General features: G+C 40.8%; 1 protein-coding gene across 1 annotated transcript; it reads right to left on the bottom strand.

Annotated features, from left to right (window-relative positions):
* Positions 1 to 1,779: 1,779 nt before the first annotated feature.
* On the bottom strand, positions 1,780 to 23,287 carry LOC307251872 (scavenger receptor cysteine-rich domain-containing protein DMBT1-like; the record flags this gene model as incomplete). Its single annotated transcript, XM_080029306.1, has 11 exons — positions 1,780 to 2,638; positions 3,245 to 3,282; positions 7,115 to 7,429; positions 8,800 to 9,168; positions 10,517 to 10,885; positions 11,859 to 12,227; positions 13,201 to 13,512; positions 14,517 to 14,885; positions 18,925 to 19,264; positions 22,620 to 22,757; positions 23,246 to 23,287. The coding sequence occupies 10 exons, from the start codon at positions 23,285 to 23,287 to the stop codon at positions 3,275 to 3,277; spliced, it is 2,631 nt and encodes an 876-aa protein (XP_079885432.1). The 3' UTR covers positions 1,780 to 2,638; positions 3,245 to 3,274.
* Positions 23,288 to 24,924: the final 1,637 nt, after the last annotated feature.

Below are 24,924 nucleotides of genomic sequence, written 5' to 3'. Positions count from 1 at the left end.
ACTCTTAGTGACTTAAGAGTCCTCTGGAGTACTCATAAGCTTTTATAGATTTAGGAGCTACTTTTAGTGCTAAAATGTTGTGAATAACACTTATCTTAAAAAGTTAGGAGTCCCAAAATTAGGAGTGACACACCCCTTATTTTTAAGAGTTACTCCTAAATCAGCAATTTAGGACCTATACTCTTGGCCTTAAAATGTTTTGAGAATATGTCCCCTGGGTTAGAAAATGCGAACTGAGGCCACAGGGAGGGGGGCGGGGTTATCCCTTCCTTCATAACCAAGCAGACGGCATTTCTAAAAACACAGATAGCAAAAACATAGGTTGCGTTCCGAATCGCATACTATCTACTATATAGTTTGGTAGAAAAAAGATTTAGGATGTCCCGATTCTTGTGGCCAGATTTAGGATGGTTAGAAGTACCCGGATGTCCTACTTCATGCGGCCAAGATTGTTAGTGTTGAAAACTGCATCCTATTTGGGCGATTCTGACCCACAATCCAGTGCGCACGTGAAGTGACGTCACATCGACGAAGCCTCCATATGAAAACAAACGGGGATGCGACGGATATAAAAGCAAGAGGCAAGATCAAGGCGCAATGTTATGATTAAACAAGAGAGTAAAGTATGTCCCAATAGTATGCCTACTGCATCCTAACTAGATTCTTTTTATCGTCGGATGTAGTATGTAGAATAGAAAAAAGAAAGAGTATTCGATTCGGAACGCAACCATAGTTTTTTCAAGCACTTGTCAATTTTGAGATTTTTGTCTGATTAACTTCCATAACATTTCTTCATTCATACTTTAAAAAGGTCCAACATGTATGCTTACATGTATGTCCTACATATATATTTATATATTTTACAGTATGTATGTGTAATAGGCCACATGTTTGTATCTGATGTCTAATTTTGCCATGCCCTTGGGGAAGAACCTTCTGGAGCCTTATCCAGCCCTAGTGTCACCACATTCATGGCTTCCAAAAGAGCCATTTGGTCTTGTGGGTGTTGATCATACACTTTCCACCATTTTAAAAAGAAAGTTATGCTGAGGTTTCCATTTATATATGTTCCCACTAACAAGTCTAGATCAATTCACCTGCTTAGGCTTTCAGCCAAAATTAGAATCAGCAGTGTTTGAAAGGCATAAGGCCATAATCCATTGTGTTTTGAATGTGTGGTTTACAGTTTTGGCAGCAGTGTGTTCAGCATTTGAACAAAGTCCTGTAAGTGTCTTGCAGGTTGTGGTTAAGGTGTATAGATAAGTGTAAAGAATTTTGAGAACTGTGCTCGCAATGGTAATGCATGTTGTCTGTGTGTTGCTTTGAGTGACAAATAAAAATGTAATTAATTGTATTACTGGCCTCTTTGTTATTGTAACTTGTTTAAATAACTGTTTGGGCTACCTGTAAAATAAGCCCCAAAATTCACCACTAGGGTAGTACTATCAGGGACCCATAATCAGCCCACATGGGGGACCAGCTAATGTGGGCCCAGAAGGGAGTAACCTGGGTTGCCCATGTGGGTTTTAGCTAGGGCCCACCCGAAGCCCACCTTCAGCCCATATGGGCTTGCCCACATGGGGCCCCTATGGAACCCCCGGACAAAACTGACTGGGCCCCAACTGGGCAGCCCATATGGGGCCCACTCACTGGCCCATATACAACCCACATGGGCCCCATATGGGTGTGTTGACAGGGATAAGCTACTGCTTCCTTCGGGCACTGCACTAGTAATACATAAGAAAAAAGTTTTGACTCTGGTACAAAACAGACTCAATGGAAAGTGCGATATATATATTTTATTATTGTTTAATCATCACAATAATACAAAATAATCAGCTTCAAATTGTGTTGATTACACACTGTTGATAAGGATTGATTGATTAGTTAACATGGATAATATTTGTGTGAGTGAGTGAGTGAGTGTGAGTGAGTGAGTGAGTGAGTGAGTGAGTGAGTGAGTGAGTGAGTGAGTGAGTGAGTGAGTGAGTGAGTGAGTGAGTGAGTGAGTGAGTGAGTGAGTGTGTGTGTGTGTGTGTGTGTGTGTGTGTGTGTGTTAGATAATAGTACAAATCACAAATTACACACTGTTTATAAGGATTGATTGATTAATAACATGGATAATATTTCTCCAAACAGAATGAATTAATTCTGTTTGCTGATTCCAACTTTACTGTTTACATGGACGTTTAATACAATGAATGGATCAGATGTTAAAATGCCCAAAATGGGGCGCTCCGGTGGTGTAGTGGATAGAGCGCGTACCATATCGGCTCCGGCCTTCGTTGCAGTGGTCGCGGGTTCAAATCCGACCCGTGGACCTTTACTGCAGGTCATCCCCCCCTCTCTCTCTCTCTATCTCCGTCTCCCCATTTCAACTCTGTACTGTCTAATAAAGCTTGAAAATGCCAAAAAAGTATCTAAAACAAAAATTGTTAATTGTTCCTGACTTACTTAATTACAATCCCTCCAAATATACTAAAACTATATAAATCCAATCCATTATTATTATTATTACCATTCATGTAAACCCGTCTATTGATTATATCTGGTTACATTGATCAGCGTTGATTTTCTGTTAATGATTAAAATGAAAAAAAGTAAAAAGCTGAGACGTCGTCTTCTGCTCCTCAAAACCCTGAAGACACAAACAGAGAAACGTTTATTGATCAGAACAGTAAGACCATGGCTGCGTTCCAATCCCCTATCTACTATTTAGTATGGTAGAAAGAAGATTTAGGATGTCCCGATTCTTGTAGCCAGATTTAGTATGGTTAGAAATACCTGGATGTCTACTACATCCGGCCGAGATTGTTAGTGTTGAAAACAGCATGCTATTTGGCCGATTCTGACCCACAATCCAGTGCGCACCAGAAATGAAATCAACCGGGGATTCGATGGATATAAAAGCAAGAGGCAAGATCAAGACGCCATGTTATGATGAAATAAATAAGTTAAAGTATGTCCCAATAGTATGCCTACTGCATCCTAACTAGATTATTTTTATGGTCAGATGTAGTATGTAGAAGAAAGGAAAGAGTATGAGATTCGAAACGCAGGGTTAATCTCTCTGAAATAAATACATTAAAGTATGTCCCAAGTGTATGCCTACTGCATCCTAACTAGATTCCTTTATGATCAGATGTAGTGTGTAGAATAGAAAACAGAAAGAGGAGGAGATTACAAACACAGTGAATGTTCCAATGAACAACATATTTGTTATTATTGACGGAAACATACTCACAGCCGATTGGAGGAGACTGCAGACCGATCCTTACGCCGCTGAAAACCCAGAAGAAGTTTTTGTTTCAAATATTTTTTTATTGAAAACATGGTAACACTTTATAATAACTATCCGTTGTAACTCGTTAATAGATCATTAGTAAACTCTTAATTAATGATTATTAATGATTTGTTAAGTGTTTGTTAGCAGTTTGTTAAGGATTTATAACAATGGTAGATAGTTAATAGCTTAATAATTGAATCAGTTCATCTGGGAGGTAATCCGAGATTAACTGATCATGTCACGTTCAAATCCATGGCATGCACAGTGTGTATTGAGTTTATTTAAAAATATTTGAAAATGGGGCTGCCCTCAGTTGCCCATGCACTGTGTATAGTCTATAGCCTATTTCAGCCTCGTCGGTATCTCGGATTACCTCCCAGATGAACTGATTCAATTATTAAGCTATTAACTATCTACCATTGTTATAAATCCTTAACAAACTGCTAACAAACACTTAACAAATCATTAATAATCATTAATTAAGAGTTTACTAATGATCTATTAACAAGTTACAACGGATAGTTATTATAAAGTGTTACCGAAAACATTTCTGCATTTATCTTGACATCTATACGCAATAAGGAAATGCTTCAATTTCAATTTTACATTATTTTTACAAGCATAATATAAAAGGTAAAGAGGAGGGGAAAACACCTAAAGCGAGGCAAGAGAGAAAAAAAGCCTGCCCATCCAGGTACATCAGTGATTTTTATGTTTTTGTTCAAATTATTTGTTGATCAAGAAACAAAATAATGACCAAATTTTTGAGAATTGCTTCAGTTTGTCACTCAAGATAAACCTAGTACGTCCTAGGTGTAATTGGTCTGTTAATGAGAAGAAGTTTTTATAGTTAATTTTTTAGTTTATTTACAGAGATGCTGCAAATTTCAGATGGGCTTTATCAGACCCGCTCCACTGAAATGCGTATGCTTTATGTCCCACAAGCCCGGTCTGAGCTGGGAAAGACAGCTTTTAGCTTCAGTGCCCCTTGACTCCTGGAACAACTTACAGCATCAAATAAAAATAGATACCCTCATATCCGTTAACAAATTTAAACAAAATATTTTTAATCAGCCCCACTCCATCTGTAATTATTTTGGTTAGTCAATGTTCTGCCATTTGATCTGAATGTTGTAATTGTTCTCTTTGTCAGCTTGTATATTTGCATTGTGTTTGTGTGTGTATTGTTATTTTACTCAACGTCGTAGTAAATGAGGGTCACCCCTCAACTGATCTTTCGAGGATAAATAAAGGAAAAATTAAAAAGAGTAAAGATAGGCTACTTGTGATGAAAATGTAGCTTTTTGTTGGACACAAATACAACCATTCTGTAAGATATCAAATTAGTGCTTTGATACTTTCTCAGGTCATATGTGATGAAAACCAACTGCACTGTGCTTACTGTAGGGGAGAACGAGCTAATGTGAGACATGGGGTAATGTGAGACACCCTCTGTATCTAGGTAACGGAACACATTTTTGGTCATGTGAGATATATGTTTTCAAGCCCCTCCCATTTCCCCTTGGCCATGAGGGAGAGGACCTCATTGTGCTGTTGTAAGCATGTTACAGAGTGGGAAAAGTAAGTGGATCAGTTTACCCCCTTGATTTCTCTGGTCTGTCTCAGTTTACCCCTAAGCTGGGGTAAAGTGAGACACAAGACCACTTTTTCTTAAACATCATATTTTCACTGCCCTTCATCCTGAATAATTTCTGATAATTTGCTTTGATAGGAAACATCCTTAATTAATGGGAAATGTGTAAATGTTACTTGTGGTAGCAGATTTTGCATATGATATATCTCTGGACTCAGATATTGGAATGCTTACTTAACCATTGTTTTATATAGACTTATAAGTGTAATTGAATATATTGCATGTTGTTTGTGACTCTAGAAAACTGAAATGTAGATTATCCAATGACCACTTGGACAGCCACGCCTATGGTTAAATTATGTACAATTAGTCTGTCTTTCGGTCGAAAAGCAATGTGCTTAAGTATCCGTGTCTTCAACGAAACGGGGTCACTCTTGCACATACAATCTCTGTGTCTGTATTAGTGACCTCTCCGCAGAGATCCTTGCTATATGATTGAAATAAAACCTGATGCTACTATTAACGTATCACTGTTTGCTTAATTTTCCTATTACATTACTGATAAATCATTTTAGCTCACTTCACCCCACTCTCCCCTATGTATAGACATTTACCTGCACAAATAACACCAGCGTCTTCCTGATGTACACAGTTGTGTACGCCTAGTCCCAGATGTCTGCAGCTTGTTAGCGATGACTCAGTTCCTGAACACTGGAGATCATCTAGCCAGATTTGTCCGCTTCCCCGTCCAAAACGTGCACTTCCTGGAGCTGACCGAGCCCTGCCACAGCCAATCTGTCGACAGACCACATTAGCATCCCTCAGGTCCCAGAGGTCGTCACACACTGTCCCCCACTGGCCGTTATGGAAGACTTCCACTCTGCCAGAGCATCTACTGTTGGAGCCGACCAGCCTCACTGGAGAACTTTCTGTTTGAAGTCAAAGCAAAATCTCTTTCAACCGACATTGCAACAGCAGGTTTTGATTTCACCAGCAATAAGCAACATGATCAATTTCATCAGTTTGACATTACTTAAGGGATAGTTCATTTTTTGTAGTAGGGTTGAATTGAGTACTGAGGCGTAGTTAGTCTGTTACCTTATGGAGATGGTGATAAGCAGAATCATTATAAAGAGTTTAGGGGGGAGGTTACTGTAGCAGAAGTCAGCATTGTACTGTTGCAGAGGGGACCACATATATAGATACTAACCCAAAACCTAAATTTCTGTTCAATTGCAAGCCAAACTGAGATTTTTTCCCACAGCTTGAGTTTGCAGTAAATCTGAGTCGAGCAGCTGATTGGCATAAATAAAGGGCTATCTGGTGTCAAAATAAAGCTGTGGAAACCATCTCAGTTTAGCATACAATTGAACCGGTATTTAGGTTTAAGGCAAGCATTCATATATTTGGTGGAAAAACTTTTTGGGCTGGCCCCCTCTGCAACAGTACAATGCTGACTTCTGCTGGAGCAACATCTCTCCCATTTTCACAAGTTAACACACTTACTATGCCGAAGTATCCCATATAACCACTTCAAAACATCCTCAATATCCCTTTAAACTTTTAATGCTTTGGCTTCATTTTCACTTGGATTAAAAAATTATCTCAACAAAAAGTAATGCCTTAAATGTATATTTCCTTATCACACTGAGGAAGATACCTATTATGTTTGGTACAAATCGGAGTAAAGATGGGCTACTTGTGATGAAAATGTAGCTTTTTGTTGGACACAAATACAACCATTCTGTAAGGTATCAAATTAGTGCTTTGATAGTTTCTCAAGTCATATGTGATGAAAACTAACTGCACTGTGCTTACTGTAGGGGAGAATGAGGTAATGTGAGACATGAGGTAATGTGAGACACCCCTGTATCTAGGTAACAGAACACATTTTTGGTCATGTTAGCATTATGTTTTCAAGCCCCTCCCATTTCCCCTTGGCCATGAGGGAGAGGACCTCATTGTGCTGTTGTAAGCATGTTACAGAGTGTAAAAAGTAAGTGGATCAGTTTACCCATTTGATTTCTCTGGTCTGTCTCAGTTTACCCCTAAGCTGGGGTAAAGTGAGACACAGGAAAACTTTTTTTTAAAGAATCATATTTTCACTGCCCTTCATCCTGAATATTTTCTGATAATTTTCTTTGACATCCTGAATTAATGGGAAATGTGTAAATGTTACTGATAAATAATTTTAGCTCACTTCACCCCACTCTCCCCTATGTATAGACATTTACCTGCACAAATAACACCAGCGTCTTCCTGATGTACACAGTTGTGTCTGCCTAGTCCCAGATGTCTGCAGCTTGTTAGCGATGACTCTCTTCCTGAACACTGGAGATCATCTAGCCAGATTTGTCCGCTTCCCCGTCCAAAACGTGCACTTCCTGGAGCTGACCGAGCCCTGCCACAGCCAATCTGTCGACAGACCACATTGGCATCCCTCAGGTCCCACTGGTCATCACACACTGTCCCCCACTGGCCGTTATGGAAGACTTCCACTCTGCCAGAGCAGCTACTGCTGGAGCCGACCAGCCTCACTGGAGAACTTTCTGTTTGAAGTCAAAGCAAAATCTCTTTCAAACGACATTGCAACAGCAGGTTTTGATTTCACCAGCAATAAGCAACATGATCAATTTCATCAGTTTGACAGTACTTAAGGGATAGTTCATTTTTTGTAGTAGGGTTGAATTGAGTGCTGAGGCATAGTTAGTCTGTTACCTTATGGAGATGGTGATAAGCACAATCATTATAAAGAGTTTAGGGGGGAGGTTACTGTAGCAGAAGTCAGCATTGTACTGTTGCAGAGGGGGCCAGAAGAAAAACGTTTTTTCACCACATCTATCAATGCTAACCTAAAACCTAAATTTCCGTTCAATTGCAAGCCAAACTGAGATTTTTTCCCACAGCCTGAGTTTGCAGCCAGACAGATATTCGTTTTTGATTTCTTGTCTCTTTAGTAATCCGCAGTAGCTCTGAGTCGAGCAGCTGATTGGCATAAATAAAGGGCTATCTGGTGTCAAAATAAAGCTCTGGAAACAATCTCAGTTTAGCATACAATTGAACTGATATTTAGGTGTTAGGCAAGCCTTCATATACTATTTGGTGGAAAAACTTTTTTCTGCTGGGCCCCTCTGCAACAGTACAATGCTGACTTCTGCTACAGCAACATCTCTCCCATTTACACTATGCCGAAGTATCGCATACGACCACTTCAAAACATCCTGAAATCCTTTTAAACTGTCAATACTTTGGCTTCATTTTCACTTGGTTTAAAAAAATGGTCTCAACAAAAAGTAATGCCTTAAATATATATTTCATTATCACACTGAGGAAGATACCTATTATGTTTGGTACAAATCTGAGTAAAGATGGGCTACTTGTGATGAAAATGTAGCTTTTTGTTGGACACAAATACAACCATTCTGTAAGGTATCAAATTAGTGCTTTGATAGATTCTCAAGTCATATGTGATGAAAACTAACTGCACTGTGCTTACTGTAGGGGAGAATGAGGTAATGTGAGACATGAGGTAATGTGAGACACCCCTGTATCTAGGTAACAGAACACATTTTTGGTCATGTTAGCATTATGTTTTCAAACCCCTCCCATTTCCCCTTGGCCATGAGGGAGAGGACCTCATTGTGCTGTTGTAAGCATGTTACAGAGTGTAAAAAGTAAGTGGATCAGTTTACCCCCTTGATTTCTCTGGTCTGTCTTAGTTTACCCCTAAGCTGGGGTAAAGTGAGACACAAGAAAACTTTCTTTTAAACAATCATATTTTCACTGCCCTTCATCCTGAATATTTTCTGATCATTTTCTTTGATAGGAAACATCCTGAATTAATGGTAAATGTGTAAATGTTACTGATAAATCATTTTAGCTCACTTCACCCCACTCTCCCCTATGTATAGACATTTACCTTCACAAATAACACCAGCGTCTTCATCATGTCCACAGTTGTGTACGCCTAGTCCCCGATGTCTGCAGTCTGTTAGCGATGACTCAGTTCCTGAACACTGAAGTTCATCTAGCCAGATTTGTCCACTTCCCTGTCCAAAACTTGCAAGGTGTGGAGCTGACCGAGCCCTGCCACAGCCAATCTGTCTACAGACCACTTCAGCATCACTCAGCCCCCAGCCGTCGTCACACACTGTCCCCCACTGGCCGTTATGGAAGACTTCCACTCTGCCAGAGCAGCTACTGTTGGAGCCGACCAGCCTCACTGGAGAACCTGGTGGTGTTGTTGGTGTTGGAGCAGGTGTGGTTGTAGAAACTGATGAGCCAATTTCTGTTTGAAGTCAAAGCAAAATCTCTTTCAACCGACATTGCAACAGCAGGTTTTGATTTCACCAACAATAAGCAACATGATCAATTTCATCAGTTTGACATTACTTAAGGGATAGTTAATTTATCAAATAGGGTTGAATGGAGTACTTAGGCACAGTTAGTCTGTTACCTTATGGAGATGGTGATCAGCACAATCATTATAAAGAGTTTAGGGGGGAGGTTACTGTAGCAGAAGTCAGCATTGTTCTGTTGCAGAGGGGGCCAGAAGAAAAACGTTTTTTCACCACATCTATCAATGCTAACCTAAAACCTAAATTTCTGCCTGAGTTTGCAGCCAGACATATTCATTTTTGATTTCTTGTCTCTTCTTGAGTAATCCGCAGTAGCTCTGAGTTGAGCAGCTGATTGGCATAAATAAAGGGCTATCTGGTGTCAAAATAAAGCTGTGGAAACAATCTCATTTTAGCATACAATTGAACTGATATTTAGGTTTTAGGCAAGCCTTCATTTATTTGGTGGAAAAAAAATTTGGGCTGGCCCCCTGTGCAACAGTACAATGCTGACTTCTGCCACAATAACATCTCTCCCATTTTCACAAGTTGACACACTTACTATGCCGATGTATCGAATACTAGAACTTCTAAACATCCTGAATATCCCTTTAAACTGTTAATACTTTGGCTTCATTTTCACTTGGTTTAAAAAAATGGTCTCAACAAAAAGTAATGCCTTAAATGTATATTTCCTTATCACACTGAGGAAGATAACTATTATGTTTGGTACAAATCAGAGTAAAGATAGGCTACTTGTGATGAAAATGTAGCTTTTTGTTGGACACAAATACAACCATTCTGTAAGATATCAAATTAGTGCTTTGATACTTTCTCAGGTCATATGTGATGAAAACCAACTGCACTGTGCTTACTGTAGGGGAGAACGAGGTAATGTGAGACATGGGGTAATGTGAGGCACCCCCTGTATCTAGGCAATGGAAAACATGTTTGGTCATGTGAGCATTGTGTTTTCAAGCCCCTCCCATTTCCCCTTGGCCATGAGGGAGAGGATCTCATGGTGATGTTGTAAGCATGTTTCAGAGTGGAAAAAGTAAGTGGATCAGTTTACCCCCTTGATTTCTCTGGTCTGTCTTAGTTTACCCCTAAGCTGGGGTAAAGTGAGACACAAGACAACTTTTTTTCAAACAATCATGTTTTCACTGCCCTTCGCCCTGAATACATTCTGATAATTTCCATTGATAGGAAACATCCTGAATTAATGGGAAATGTGTAAATGTTACTGATAAATCATTTTAGCTCACTTCACCCCACTCTCCCCTATGTATAGACATTTACCTTCACAAATAACACCAGCGTCTTCCTGATGTCTACAGTTGTGTCTGCCTAGTCCCAGATGTCTACAGTCTGTTAGCGATGACTCATTTCCTGAACACTGGAGATCATCTAGCCAGATTTGTCCGCTTCCCTGTCCAAAATGTGCAAAATGTGGAGCTGACCGAGCCCTGCCACAGCCAATCTGTCGACAGACCACATTAGCATCACTCAGCCCCCAGAGGTCGTCACACACTGTCCCCCACTGGCCGTTATGGAAGACTTCCACTCTGCCAGAGCAGCTACTGCTGGAGCCGACCAGCCTCACTGGAGAACCTGGTGGTGTTGTTGGTGTTGGAGCAGGTGTGGTTGTAGAAACTGATGAGCCAATTTCTGTTTGAAGTCAAAGCAAAATCTCTTTCAACCGACATTGCAACAGCAGGTTTTGATTCCACCAACAATAAGCAACATGATCAATTTCATCAGTTTGACATTACTTAAGGGATAGTTAATTTATTAAATAGGGTTCAATGGAGAACTTAGGCACAGTTAGTCTGTTACCTTATGGAGATGGTGATCAGCACAATCATTATAAAGAGTTTAGGGGGGAGGTTACTGTAGCAGAAGTCAGCATTGTACTGTTGCAGAGGGGGCCAGAAGAAAAACGTTTTTCACCACATATATCAATGCTAACCTAAAACCTAAATTTCCGTTCAATTGCAAGCCAAACTGAGATTTTTCCCACAGCTTGAGTTTGCAGCCAGACAGATATTTGTTTTTGATTTCTTGTCTCTTCTTGAGTAATCCGCAGTAAATCTGAGTCAAGCAGCTGATTGGCAAAAATAAAGGAAACATCTTGAATTAACGGGGAATGGGTAAATTTGACTGATAAATCCTTGTAGGTCGCTTAGAGGGGAGCAAATGTAAAATGTTTCTCACTTTACCCCGCTCTCCCCTACTTTGATGTGTTTAGAAGAAAAAAATTGCTTCATTGACCACCATGATTCTGTTACTAGTCCGACATTAGTTCTGAAATATGTAGTTTTCAAGCTAGCTGTCAGGATTCTTACTGTTAAAACATGTGTTGTTATGGTAGTTTAAGGGTGGAAAAAGTAAGTGGATCAGTTTACCCCCTTGATTTCTTTGGTCTGTCTCAGTTTACCCTCAGTTTACCCCTAAGCTGGGGTAAAGTGACACAAGACAACTTTTTTTTAAACAATCATATTTTCACTGCCCTTCGTCCTGAATAAATTCTGATAATATCCATTGATAGGAAACATCCTAAATTAATGGGAAATGTGTAAATGTTACTGATAAATCATTTTAGCTCACTTCACCCCACTCTCCCCTATGTATAGACATTTACCTTCACAAATAACACCAGCGTCTTCCTGATGTCTACAGTTGTGTCTGCCTAGTCCCAGATGTCTACAGTCTTTTAGCGATGACTCATTTCCTGAACACTGGAGATCATCTAGCCAGATTTGTCCGCTTCCCTGTCCAAAATGTGCAAGTTGTGGAGCTGACCGAGCCCTGCCACAGCCAATCTGTCGACAGACCACATTAGCATCACTCAGCCCCCAGAGGTCGTCACACACTGTCCCCCACTGGCCGTTATGGAAGACTTCCACTCTGCCAGAGCAGCTACTGCTGGAGCCGACCAGCCTCACTGGAGAACCTGGTGGTGTTGTTGGTGTTGGAGCAGGTGTGGTTGTAGAAACTGATGAGCCAATTTCTGTTTGAAGTCAAAGCAAAATCTCTTTCAACCGACATTGCAACAGCAGGTTTTGATTCCACCAACAATAAGCAACATGATCAATTTCATCAGTTTGACATTACTTAAGGGATAGTTAATTTATTAAATAGGGTTCAATGGAGAACTTAGGCACAGTTAGTCTGTTACCTTATGGAGATGGTGATCAGCACAATCATTATAAAGAGTTTAGGGGGGAGGTTACTGTAGCAGAAGTCAGCATTGTACTGTTGCAGAGGGGGCCAGAAGAAAAACGTTTTTTCACCACATATATCAATGCTAACCTAAACCTACATTTCTGTTCAATTGCAAGCCAAACTGAGATTTTTCCCACAGCTTGAGTTTGCAGCCAGACAGATATTTGTTTTTGATTTCTTGTCTCTTCTTGAGTAATCCGCAGTAAATCTGAGTCAAGCAGCTGATTGGCAAAAATAAAGGAAACATCTTGAATTAACGGGGAATGGGTAAATTTGACTGATAAATCCTTGTAGGTCGCTTAGAGGGGAGCAAATGTAAAATGTTTCTCACTTTACCCCGCTCTCCCCTACTTTGATGTGTTTAGAAGAAAAAAATTGCTTCATTGACCACCATGACTCTGTTACTAGTCCGACATTAGTTCTGAAATATGTAGTTTTCAAGCTAGCTGTCAGGATTCTTACTGTTAAAACATGTGTTGTTATGGTAGTTTAAGGGTGGAAAAAGTAAGTGGATCAGTTTACCCCCTTGATTTCTTTGGTCTGTCTCAGTTTACCCTCAGTTTACCCCTAAGCTGGGGTAAAGTGACACAAGACAACTTTTTTTTAAACAATCATATTTTCACTGCCCTTCGTCCTGAATAAATTCTGATAATATCCATTGATAGGAAACATCCTAAATTAATGGGAAATGTGTAAATGTTACTGATAAATCATTTTAGCTCACTTCACCCCACTCTCCCCTATGTATAGACATTTACCTTCACAAATAACACCAGCGTCTTCCTGATGTCTACAGTTGTGTCTGCCTAGTCCCAGATGTCTACAGTCTGTTAGCGATGACTCATTTCCTGAACACTGGAGATCATCTAGCCAGATTTGTCCGCTTCCCTGTCCAAAATGTGCAAAATGTGGAGCTGACCGAGCCCTGCCACAGCCAATCTGTCGACAGACCACATTAGCATCACTCAGCCCCCAGAGGTCATCACACACTGTCCCCCACCGGCCGTTATGGAAGACTTCCACTCTGCCAGAGCAGCTACTGTTGGAGCCGACCAGCCTCACTCGAGAACCTGGTGGTAATGGAGCAGGTGAGCCAATTAATGTTTGAAGTCAAAGCAAAATCTCTTTCAACCGACATTGCAACAGCAGGTTTTGATTTCACCAGCAATAAGCAACATGATCAATTTCAGCAGTTTGACATTACTTAAGGGATACTTAATTTATTAAATAGGGTTGAATGAAGTACTGAGGCGTAGTTAGTCTGTTACCTTATGGAGATGGTGATCAGTACAATCATTATAAAGAGTTTAGGGGGGAGGTTACTGTAGCAGAAGTCAGCATTGTACTGTTGCAGAGGGGGCCAGAAGAAAAACGTTTTTTCACCACATATATCAATGCTAACATAAAACCTAAATTTCCGTTCAATTGCAAGCCAAACTGAGATTTTTCCCACAGCTTGAGTTTGCAGCCAGACAGATATTTGTTTTTGATTTCTTATCTCTTCTTGAGTAATCCGCAGTAAATCTGAGTCAAGCAGCTGATTGGCAAAAATAAAGGAAACAACTTGAATTAACGGGGAATGGGTAAATTTGACTGATAAATCCTTGTAGGTCGCTTAGAGGGGAGCAAATGTAAAATGTTTCTCACTTTACCCCGCTCTCCCCTACTTTGATGTGTTTAGAAGAAAAAAATTGCTTCATTGACCACCATGATTCTGTTACTAGTCCGACATTAGTTCTGAAATATGTAGTTTTCAAGCTAGCTGTCAGGATTCTTACTGTTAAAACATGTGTTGTTATGGTAGTTTAAGGGTGGAAAAAGTAAGTGGATCAGTTTACCCCCTTGATTTCTTTGGTCTGTCTCAGTTTACCCTCAGTTTACCCCTAAGCTGGGGTAAAGTGACACAAGACAACTTTTTTTTAAACAATCATATTTTCACTGCCCTTCGTCCTGAATAAATTCTGATAATATCCATTGATAGGAAACATCCTAAATTAATGGGAAATGTGTAAATGTTACTGATAAATCATTTTAGCTCACTTCACCCCACTCTCCCCTATGTATAGACATTTACCTTCACAAATAACACCAGCGTCTTCCTGATGTCTACAGTTGTGTCTGCCTAGTCCCAGATGTCTACAGTCTGTTAGCGATGACTCATTTCCTGAACACTGGAGATCATCTAGCCAGATTTGTCCGCTTCCCTGTCCAAAATGTGCAAAATGTGGAGCTGACCGAGCCCTGCCACAGCCAATCTGTCGACAGACCACATTAGCATCACTCAGCCCCCAGAGGTCGTCACACACTGTCCCCCACTGGCCGTTATGGAAGACTTCCACTCTGCCAGAGCAGCTACTGTTGGAGCCGACCAGCCTCACTGGAGAACCTGGTGGTGTTGTTGGTGTTGGAGCAGGTGTGGTTGTAGAAACTGATGAGCCAATTTCTGTTTGAAGTCAAAGCAAAATCTCTTTCAACCGACATTGCAACAGCAGGTTTTGATTTCACCAGCAATAAGCAACATGATCAATTTCAGCAGTTTGACATTACTTAAGGGATACTTAATTTATCAAATAGGGTTGAATGAAGTACTGAGGCGTAGTTAGTCTGTTACCTTATGGAGATGGTGATCAGTACAATCATTATAAAGAGTTTAGGGGGGAGGTTACTGTAGCAGAAGTCAGCATTGTACTGTTGCAGAGGGGACCAGAAGAAAAACTTTTTTCACCACATATATCAATGCTAACCTAAAACCTAAATTTCTGTTCAATTGCAAGCTAAACTGAGATTTTTCCCACAGCTTGAGTTTCCAGCCAGACAGATATTTGTTTTTGATTTCTTGTCTCCTCTTGAGTAATCTGCAGTAGCTCTGAGTCGAGCAGCTGATTGGCATAAATAAAGGGCTATCTGGTGTCAAAATAAAGCTGTGGAGACAATCTCAGTTTAGCATACAATTGAACTGATATTTAGGGCTAAGGCAAGCCTTCATATATTTGGTGGAAAAACTTTTTGGGCTGGCCCCCTCTGCAACAGTACAATGTTGACTTCTGCTACAGCAACATCTCTCCCATTTCCACAAGTTAACACACTTACTATGCCGAAGTATCCCATACAACCACTTCAAAACATCCTGAATATCCCTTTAAACTGTTAATACTTTGGCTTCATTTTCACTTGGTTTAAAAAAATGATCTCAACAAAAAGTAATGTCTTAAATGTATATTTCCTTATCACACTGAGGAAGATACCTATTATGTTTGGTACTAATCGGAGTAAAGATGGGCTACTTGTGATGAAAATGTAGCTTTTTGTTGGACACAAATACAACCATTCTGTAAGATATCAAATTAGTGCTTTGATACTTTCTCAGGTCATATGTGATGAAAACCAACTGCACTGTGCTTACTGTAGGGGAGAACGAGGTAATGTGAGACATGGGGTAATGTGAGACACCCCCTGTATCTAGGTAATGGAACACATTTTTGGTCATGTGAGCATTATGTTTTCAAGCCCCTCCCATTTCCCCTTGGCCATGAGGGAGAGGACCTCATTGTGCTGTTGTAAGCATGTTACAGAGTGGAAAAAGTAAGTGGATCAGTTTACCCCCTTGATTTCTCTGGTCTGTCTTAGTTTACCCCTAAGCTGGGGTAAAGTGAGACACAAGAAAACTTTTTTTCAAACAATCATGTTTTCACTGCCCTTCGTCCTGAATACATTCTGATAATTTCCATTGATAGGAAACATCCTGAATTAATGGGAAATGTGTAAATGTTACTGATAAATCATTTTAGCTCACTTCCCCCCACTCTCCCCTATGTATAGACATTTACCTGCACAAATAACACCAGCGTCTTCATGATGTACACAGTTGTGTACGCCTAGTCCCCGATGTCTGCAGCTTGTTAGCGATGACTCAGTTCCTGAACACTGGAGATCATCTAGCCAGATTTGTCCACGTCCCTGTCCAAAACGTGCACCTCCTGGAGCTGACCGAGCCCTGCCACAGCCAATCTGTCGACAGACCACATTAGCATCCCTCAGGTCCCACTGGTCATCACACACTGTCCCCCACCGGCCGTTATGGAGGACTTCCACTCTGCCAGAGCATCTACTGCTGGAGCCGACCAGCCTCACTCGAGAACCTGGTGGTAATGGAGCAGGTGAGCCAATTAATGTTTGAAGTCAAAGCAAAATCTCTTTCAACCGACAATGCAACAGCAGGTTTTGATTTCACCAGCAATAAGCAAAATGATCAATTTCATCAGTTTGACATTACTTAAGGGATAGTTCATTTTTGTAGTAGGGTTGAATTGAGTACTGAGGCATAGTTAGTCTGTTACCTTATGGAGATGGTGATCAGCACAATCATTATAAAGAGTTTAGGGGGGAGGTTACTGCAGCAGAATTCAGAAATGTACTGTTGCAGAGGGGTCCAGAAGAAAAACGTTTTTTCACCACATATAGGCCTTTCACACCGCCGCAAAATCGGAGCTAGTTCCGGGCTAGTTCAGAGTTAGAGCCAGTGTTTTGGTTTCACAACGCCAGAGAGTTGGCTCCGGGCTGTAAAAACCGGTTCAACTCAAACCCCAGGATTGAGCAGGGTTTGAGGTAAGAAGTGCTTGCGCCAGCGGCCGGGGGAGGGATTATCATGACCAACCAGACCAACTCAAACCTCATGCCCTCCATATTTAAAAACACCGCTACTACGAGACGTAAACATAACATAAATACCGAACGTAGCGATCAAATTGACCGGCGAAAATACGCTGTATGGGTCCTGTTTTAGCAAAATAAACTTGTGTCACCACCGGTAATGCCAGAGACACGGCTTTCTATATTGAAAAACACTATCTTTAGATCAGCGCGCAGCAGTTAAGTTACAAATAGAGCATTAAGGCTGCGGCTTCACATTAAAAGCATTTCACTTGGCTTCACATTAACATTTCACTGGACAAACGTGAGTTGGCTTTTATTTTGAAGTAACATGAAAGTAAATGCTGAAGCAGGCAGCACCTTCACAGCATGGACATATAAACACAGAGCCCACTGAGCCGAGCAGCGCGACAAACGGAGACACACACGCACACACAGATAAAGTGAGAGCCAACACGTGTAAAATTAAGACGTATTCGCCGCTGTTGTTGTGCTTAAAGCTAGCGGTAGCTTTAGCGTTAGCCACAAGAGCAGCGGCGTCGGGCGACGTACACACACGTTTACAGTGACGTCATGACGTTGCTCTCTTGCCGGCTCCATGGCTGGCTCTGGTCGTTGTGAAACCAACCGGTTCATAACTGGGATAAGGCTGTAACCAGTTTTGAACTGGCCCCAGCACCAGCCCGGAACTGGCTCATGGTTCTTTTTGGTGTGAAAGGCCTAATATATCAATGCTAACCTAAAGCCTAAATTTCTGTTCAATTGCAATCCAAACTGAGATTTTTCCCACAGCTTGAGTTTGCAGCCAGACAGATATTCGTTTTTGATTTCTTGTCTCTTCTTGAGTAATCCGCAGTAGCTCTGAGTCGAGCAGCTGATTGGCATAAATAAAGGGCTATCTGGTGTCAAAATAAAGCTGTGGAAACAATCTCAGTTTAGCATACAATTGAACTGATATTTAGGGGTTAGGCAAGCATTCATATATTTGGTGGACAAACTTTTTAGGCTGGGCCCCTCTGCAACAGTACAATGTTGACTTCTGCTACAGCAACATCTCTCCCATTTTCACAAGTTAACACACTTACTATGCCGAAGCATCCCATACAACCACTTCAAAACATCCTGAATATCCCTTTAAACTGTTAATACTTTGGCTTCATTTTCACTTGGTTTAAAAAAATGGTCTCAACAAAAAGTAATATCTTAAATGTATATTTCCTTATCACACTGGAAGAAGATACCTATTATGTTTGGTACACATCGGAGTAAAGATAGGCTACTTGTGATGAAAATGTAGCTTTTTGTTGGACACAAATACAACCATTCTGTAAGATATCAAATTAGTGCTTTGATACTTTCTCAGGTCATATGTGATGAAAACCAACTGCACTGTGCTTACTGTAGGGGAGAACGAGGTAATGTGAGACATGGGGTAATGTGAGACACCCTCTGTATCTAGGTAACAGAACACATTTTTGGTCATGTGAGCATTATGTTTTCAAACCCCTCCCATTTCCCCTTGGCCATGAGGGAGAGGACCTCATTGTGCTGTTGTAAGCATGTTACAGAGTGGAAAAAGTAAGTGGATCAGTTTACCCCCTTGATTTCTTTGGTCTGTCTCAGTTTACCCTCAGTTTACCCCTAAACTGGGGTAAAGTGACACAAGACAACTTTTTTTTAAACAATCATATTTTCACTGCCCTTCGTCCTGAATAAATTCTGATAATATCCATTGATAGGAAACATCCTAAATTAATGGGAAATGTGTAAATGTTACTGATAAATCATTTTAGCTCACTTCACCCCACTCTCCCCTATGTATAGACATTTACCTTCACAAATAACACCAGCGTCTTCCTGATGTCTACAGTTGTGTCTGCCTAGTCCCAGATGTCTACAGTCTGTTAGCGATGACTCATTTCCTGAACACTGGAGATCATCTAGCCAGATTTGTCCGCTTCCCTGTCCAAAATGTGCAAAATGTGGAGCTGACCGAGCCCTGCCACAGCCAATCTGTCGACAGACCACATTAGCATCACTCAGCTCCCAGAGGTCGTCACACACTGTCCCCCACTGGCCGTTATGGAGGACTTCCACTCTGCCAGAGCAGCTACTGTTGGAGCCGACCAGCCTCACTCGAGAACCTGGTGGTAATGGAGCAGGTGAGCCAATTAATGTTTGAAGTCAAAGCAAAATCTCTTTCAACCGACATTGCAACAGCAGGTTTTGATTTCACCAGCAATAAGCAAAATGATCAATTTCATCAGTTTGACATTACTTAAGGGATAGTTCATTTTTGAAGTAGGGTTGAATTGAGTACTGAGGCACAGTTAGTCTGTTACCTTATGGAGATGGTGATCAGCACAATCATTATAAAGAGTTTAGGGGGGAGGTTACTGTAGCAGAAGTCAGCATTGTACTGTTGCAGAGGGGGCCAGAAGAAAAACGTTTTTTCACCACATATATCAATGCTAACCTAAAACCTAAATTTCTGTTCAATTGCAAGCCAAACTGAGATTTTTTCCCACAGCTTGAGTTTGCAGCCAGACAGATATTCGTTTTTGATTTCTTGTCTCTTCTTCAGGAATCCGCAGTAGCTCTGAGTCGAGCAGCTGATTGGCAAAAATAAAGGGCTATCTGGTGTCAAAATAATGCTGAGGAAACAATCTCAGTTTAGCATACAATTAAACTGATATTTAGGAGTTAGGCAAGCCTTCATTTATTTGGTGGACAAACTTTTTGGGCTGGGCCCCTCTGCAACAGTACAATGCTGACATCTGCTACAGCAACATCTCTCCCATCTTCACAAGTTAACACACTTACTATGCCGAAGTATCCCATACAACCACTTCAAAACATCCTCAATATCCTTTTAAACTGTTAATACTTTGGCTTCATTTTCACTTGGTTTAAAAAAATTATCTCAACAAAAAGTAATGCCTTAAATGTATATTTCCTTATCACACTGAGGAAGATACCTATTATGTTTGGTACAAATCAGAGTAAAGATGGGCTACTTGTGATGAATAGCATGTTTTTTTCACAAAAATTTCTTTTTTGCATGTAAAAGTAAATTGTCTTGCTGTCAACTTAATCGATTGTTGTGCCAAAGCAAATTGATTCAGGTAGAAAAACTTCTATCATACATGTTGATGAACTACCAACAAACCATGTGATGATGCTAACTGAAGTTTAGCCTGAATTGCTAAGAGAGGTAGTTTTTTTCTCAAATTGTGGCGGTGGGGTAAGGTGAGACAGTGTCTATGCCCTCTTTTATGAATCCATTATATTTAAAGGTAGCAAGGAGACTAGTTTGAATAGAGACAATGCGGGCCGGAGGTGGGGGTTGAATGGTTGAAGGGGTGTCAGCAAGGGCATGGTTTGGCAGGTATGTATGTGGGGGACAGGAGAGTGACCTTTAACATCAATGGACTCTAAGTAATATGTCTTCATTCAATGAATGATCCCAATAAAACAAATGCAGAGGGGTAGATTTGGTCAAAGTCAAGAATATTATTAATTTCAAGGAAATTATAATATTAAGAGAAATTGTTAATTAATGATCAATTTAATTAGTCCAGCTAATCAAATGACTAATTAATACCTAAAAAGGGAACTCTGTACCAAATCAGAAAAACAGTCTCATAATGTTAAAGGGATTTATCTTGAGAATGTCAAAGTTGGTTACAATGTACATTTAAGATAATGAAGGAGTGAATGTTCGAGCATAAACCTTATTTACCAGCCATTAGTGAAATACAAGACACAAATATCACAGACACTGCTTCTTAAAATCAAAATGTAAGGGTTTATTTACTTAGGCAAGTTGATGAAAACGATACACATAAGTCAATAACCATGAACTAATCTAATTTAAGAAAGCAGACATAGCACAAGCAATAATAAGAACAGTTTAGAATCAAACCCATGTATTTCTATCTATGTGCGGGTGTGTGCACATGTGTAGTGTGTGTGTGTGTGTGTGTGTGTGTGTGTGTGTGTGCGCGTGTGTGTGTGTGTGTGTGCGTGTGTGAGAATGTGTGTGTGTGTGTGTGTGTGTGCGTGCGTGCGTGCGTGCGTGTGTGCGTGTGCGTGTGTGAGAATGTGTGTGTGTGTGTGTGTGTGTGTGTGTGTGTGTGTGTGTGTGCACATGTGTAGTGTGTGTGTGTGTGTGTGTGTGTGCACACACGTGTAGTGTGTGTGTGTGTGTGTGTGCACATGTGTAGTGTGTGTGTGTGTGTGTGCACATGTGTAGTGTGTGTGTGTGTGTGTGTGTGTGCGTGTGTGTGTGCGTGTGTGTGTGTGTGTGTGACAGAGGAATGTCACTTTAAAATTTAGATGGGAACTCTCGCGAGAGTTTGAGGTGGTGTTTACGCCCCGGGTAGATCAATGTGGTGGACAACTTCTGAAAGTTGAGTATTCTACCTTTAATCAGAAGGGAAGTAGCATGCAAAGCATGTATGTGACCTACTGCTTCAATCAAACACATAAGAATGATAAAGGATGATGCGGGGAGACTTTGGGTTTGTCTTCACGCGATCTTAACTTTAAAATTACAGAAACTCAACACTCATGTATTCATGAAGAATACTTGAGGGGGAACTCACGAGTGTCAGTGTGTGTTTGATTGAAGCAGTAGGTCACATACATGCTTTGCATGCTAGTTCCCCTACTCATTAAAGGTAGAATATTCAACTTTCAGAAGTTGTCCACCACATTGCTTTTAGCAATTGATCTACCCGTGGTGTAAAAGCCACCTCAAACCCTCGCGTGACGTCAATCTAAATTCTAAAGTGACATTCCTCTGTGTCACACACACACACACACACACACACACACACACACACACACACACACACACACACACACACACACACACACACACACACACACACACACACACACACACACACACACACACACACACACTACACATGTGCACACACCCGCACATAGATAGAAATACGTTTATAATCTAAGCTGTTCTTATTATTGCTTGTGCTATGTCTGCTTTCTTAAATTAGATTAGTTCATGGTTATTGACTTATGTGTATCGTTTTAATCAACTTGCCTAAGTAAATAAACCCTTACATTTTGATTTTAAGAAGCAGTGTCTGTGATATTTGTGTCTTGTATTTCACTAATGGCTGGTAAATAAGGTTTATGCTCGAACATTCACTCCTTCATTATCTTAAATGTACATTGTAACCAACTTTGACATTTTCAAGGTAAATCCCTTTAACATTATGAGACTGTTTTTCTTATTTGATTCAAAGTTCCCTTTTTCAAAGGGTGGTGCTCCGTAGGTATTAATAAGTAATTTGATTAGCTGGACTAATTAAATTGATCATTAATTTAAAAAAAATCTTAATATTATGATTTCCATGAAATTAATAATATTCTTGACTTTGACCAAATCTACCCCTTATGAATTCCCAACAGAGGGGAGCAAATGTAAAAAGCATCTCACTTTACCCCACTCTCCCCTATAAGTGTAAAATGCAAAAGAGTATACAATTATCCTCACACTGTCAGTCTGAACAACTAGACTCATAACTTTGTGCTTCAGCAGCTGAAGCCTCTGGATTTTGATCTTAGCATTTGGCCCACAGTGTGACGGCATAGAAGGAACTTTTTTCTTACCTGGGGTCGTTTGTGAATCAACCTGCATGGAGAAATCCAAAAGAGAAAAAATAATGTTTTAATAGTGACATAAATGGTAAATGGACTCCACTTGTATAGTTTTAAGACCATTTAAGTAAATTCTGAAGGCCTATAAACAAAAAAGTTATATGTTTGTTTATATAGATTTTACGAAATTAAATGGCTTTTTTTGCATATCTGAAGTTGAAAACGGGTAGTTTGACTCTATCAAAATAGAAGGGTTAATCAAAGCAAATCAGTTTTATTTGTATAGCCCAATATCACAAAGAGACATTTGCCTCAGTGGGCTTTACATTCCATGCAGTACGACACCCTCTGCCCTTAGCTCGGCTGAGAAAAAACTCCCAGTGAAAAAAACCTTTACCGGGATTAAAATTTTGAAATCTCAGGGAGAGTCGACAGAGTAAGGGATCCCTCTCCCAGGACGGACATGCTGCAATAGATGTCATAAGTAGAGAAAATCACAAATGAGTTGAAAAGTGTAAATACCGTGAGCGCGACGCAGAGGAGGATGATGAAGGCTGGTGTCATGGTGGTGGTCGCTGCAGTCCGTCTGCGATGGGAAGGAGTCTACCTGTCTGTCTGTTAACCTGTTCACCTGTAGCACCTGTGGCACTTGTGGTACCTATGAGCTGAGGCAGCCGCTCTTATATTGATCACTGGGTGTTTCTTAACTCAAGCCGGTAACACGTGACACACGTAGACATGCTGGCACTTATTCAATGTGTGTGACTTGCTGGTTGAAAACATTTCCTCGGAATGGCATCGATAGTCTGAGAAGAAACTAGATCCCTCTCTGTCACCGATATGTTCCAGTGTTTCCTCTTCACACACGCAGAACAGCATGTTTTGTCATCCAGCATTCAAAACACCAGGTCAACACCAAAATCACAAATAGACATTTGCCTCAGTGGTCTTTACATTCCATACAATATGATACAATATGACACCCTGCCCTTACACCCTTAGCTCGGCTGAGAAAAAACTCCCAGTAAAAACCCTTTACCGGGATTTTTTTTTTTTTAAATAAATCTAAGGGGTGGTAGGATGTCCTAGAGGAAAGAGGGGCACCAGACAGGAGGGTGTTAGTAGTAAAACTAGTGGTGGCTGCTATTACATCTACGGTGCCCACCATCTCTACCATTGTGTCCTTGAACAAGACACTTAACCCCCAAACTGCTCAAGGGGCGCTGTACTATGGCTGACCCTGTGTGAGGACCCCCTCTGGAGTGTGTCTGTCTGTCTGTCTGTCTGTCTGTCTGTCTGTCTGTCTGTCTGTCTGTCTGTCTGTCTGTCTGTACTATGGCTGACCCTGCGCTCTGACCCCCTCTGGAGTGTGTCTGTCTGTCTGTCTGTCTGTCTGTCTGTCTGTCTGTCTGTCTGTCTGTCTGTCTGTCTGTCTGCCTGTCTGTCTGTACTATGGCTGACCCTGTGCTCTGACCCCCTCTGGAGTGTGGGGACTTGAGAGGGGAGATGATGAGATGAGAAAAGAAAAAATGTCAATGTGCGCTGTTTACAATTGACAACATTGAATTAAAATTAACTTAACTGAACTAGTGCTTACAGAAAAAAAAATCTCTAGTTTGTTTTCGGACTCAAATGTCCCAAACCAGTCGATTGCATTTCCCCGAGGACAACAGTGACCTTAAATAACCTCCTCTGTTTAGGTGTGTGTGTGTGTGTGTGTGTGTGTGTGTGTGTGTGTGTGTGTGTGTGTGTGTGTGTGTGTGTGTGTGTGTGTGTGTGTGTGTGTGTGTGTGTGTGTGTGTGTGTGTGTGTGTGTGTGTGTGTGTGTGTGTGTGTGTGTGTGTGTGTTCTCTAAAAAAATTCCTGAGTGTGTTTGGCTCAGCAGGTTTTTATTTAATTGGCTTTGGCCCACTACAAACAGGGAAATAAAAAGACTTACCTTCACGTCAACATGTGACTGTGAGAACAATGGTCACAGTCAAAGAGGAGCCTAGGTCACTCTCTGTCACCTCCCGGTTCAAATGTTTCCTCTAAAAGTGTTTGAGTGACACAGGATGTTTCCTGCATAGAGACATTTTATCAAGCACTAAAAGAATATAAAACACATGAAGTTAAAGGCTCCTTCACTCCTGCTGCAACCATAACAGTCAACACTGTACAATGCAACACACACACACACACACACACACACACACACACAC

The sequence above is a fragment of the Ammodytes marinus genome (assembly GCF_949987685.1).
Source record: "Ammodytes marinus genome assembly, chromosome: 1".
NCBI lineage: Eukaryota > Metazoa > Chordata > Actinopteri > Uranoscopiformes > Ammodytidae > Ammodytes > Ammodytes marinus.
This window is presented reverse-complemented; position numbering and strand designations above follow the sequence as displayed.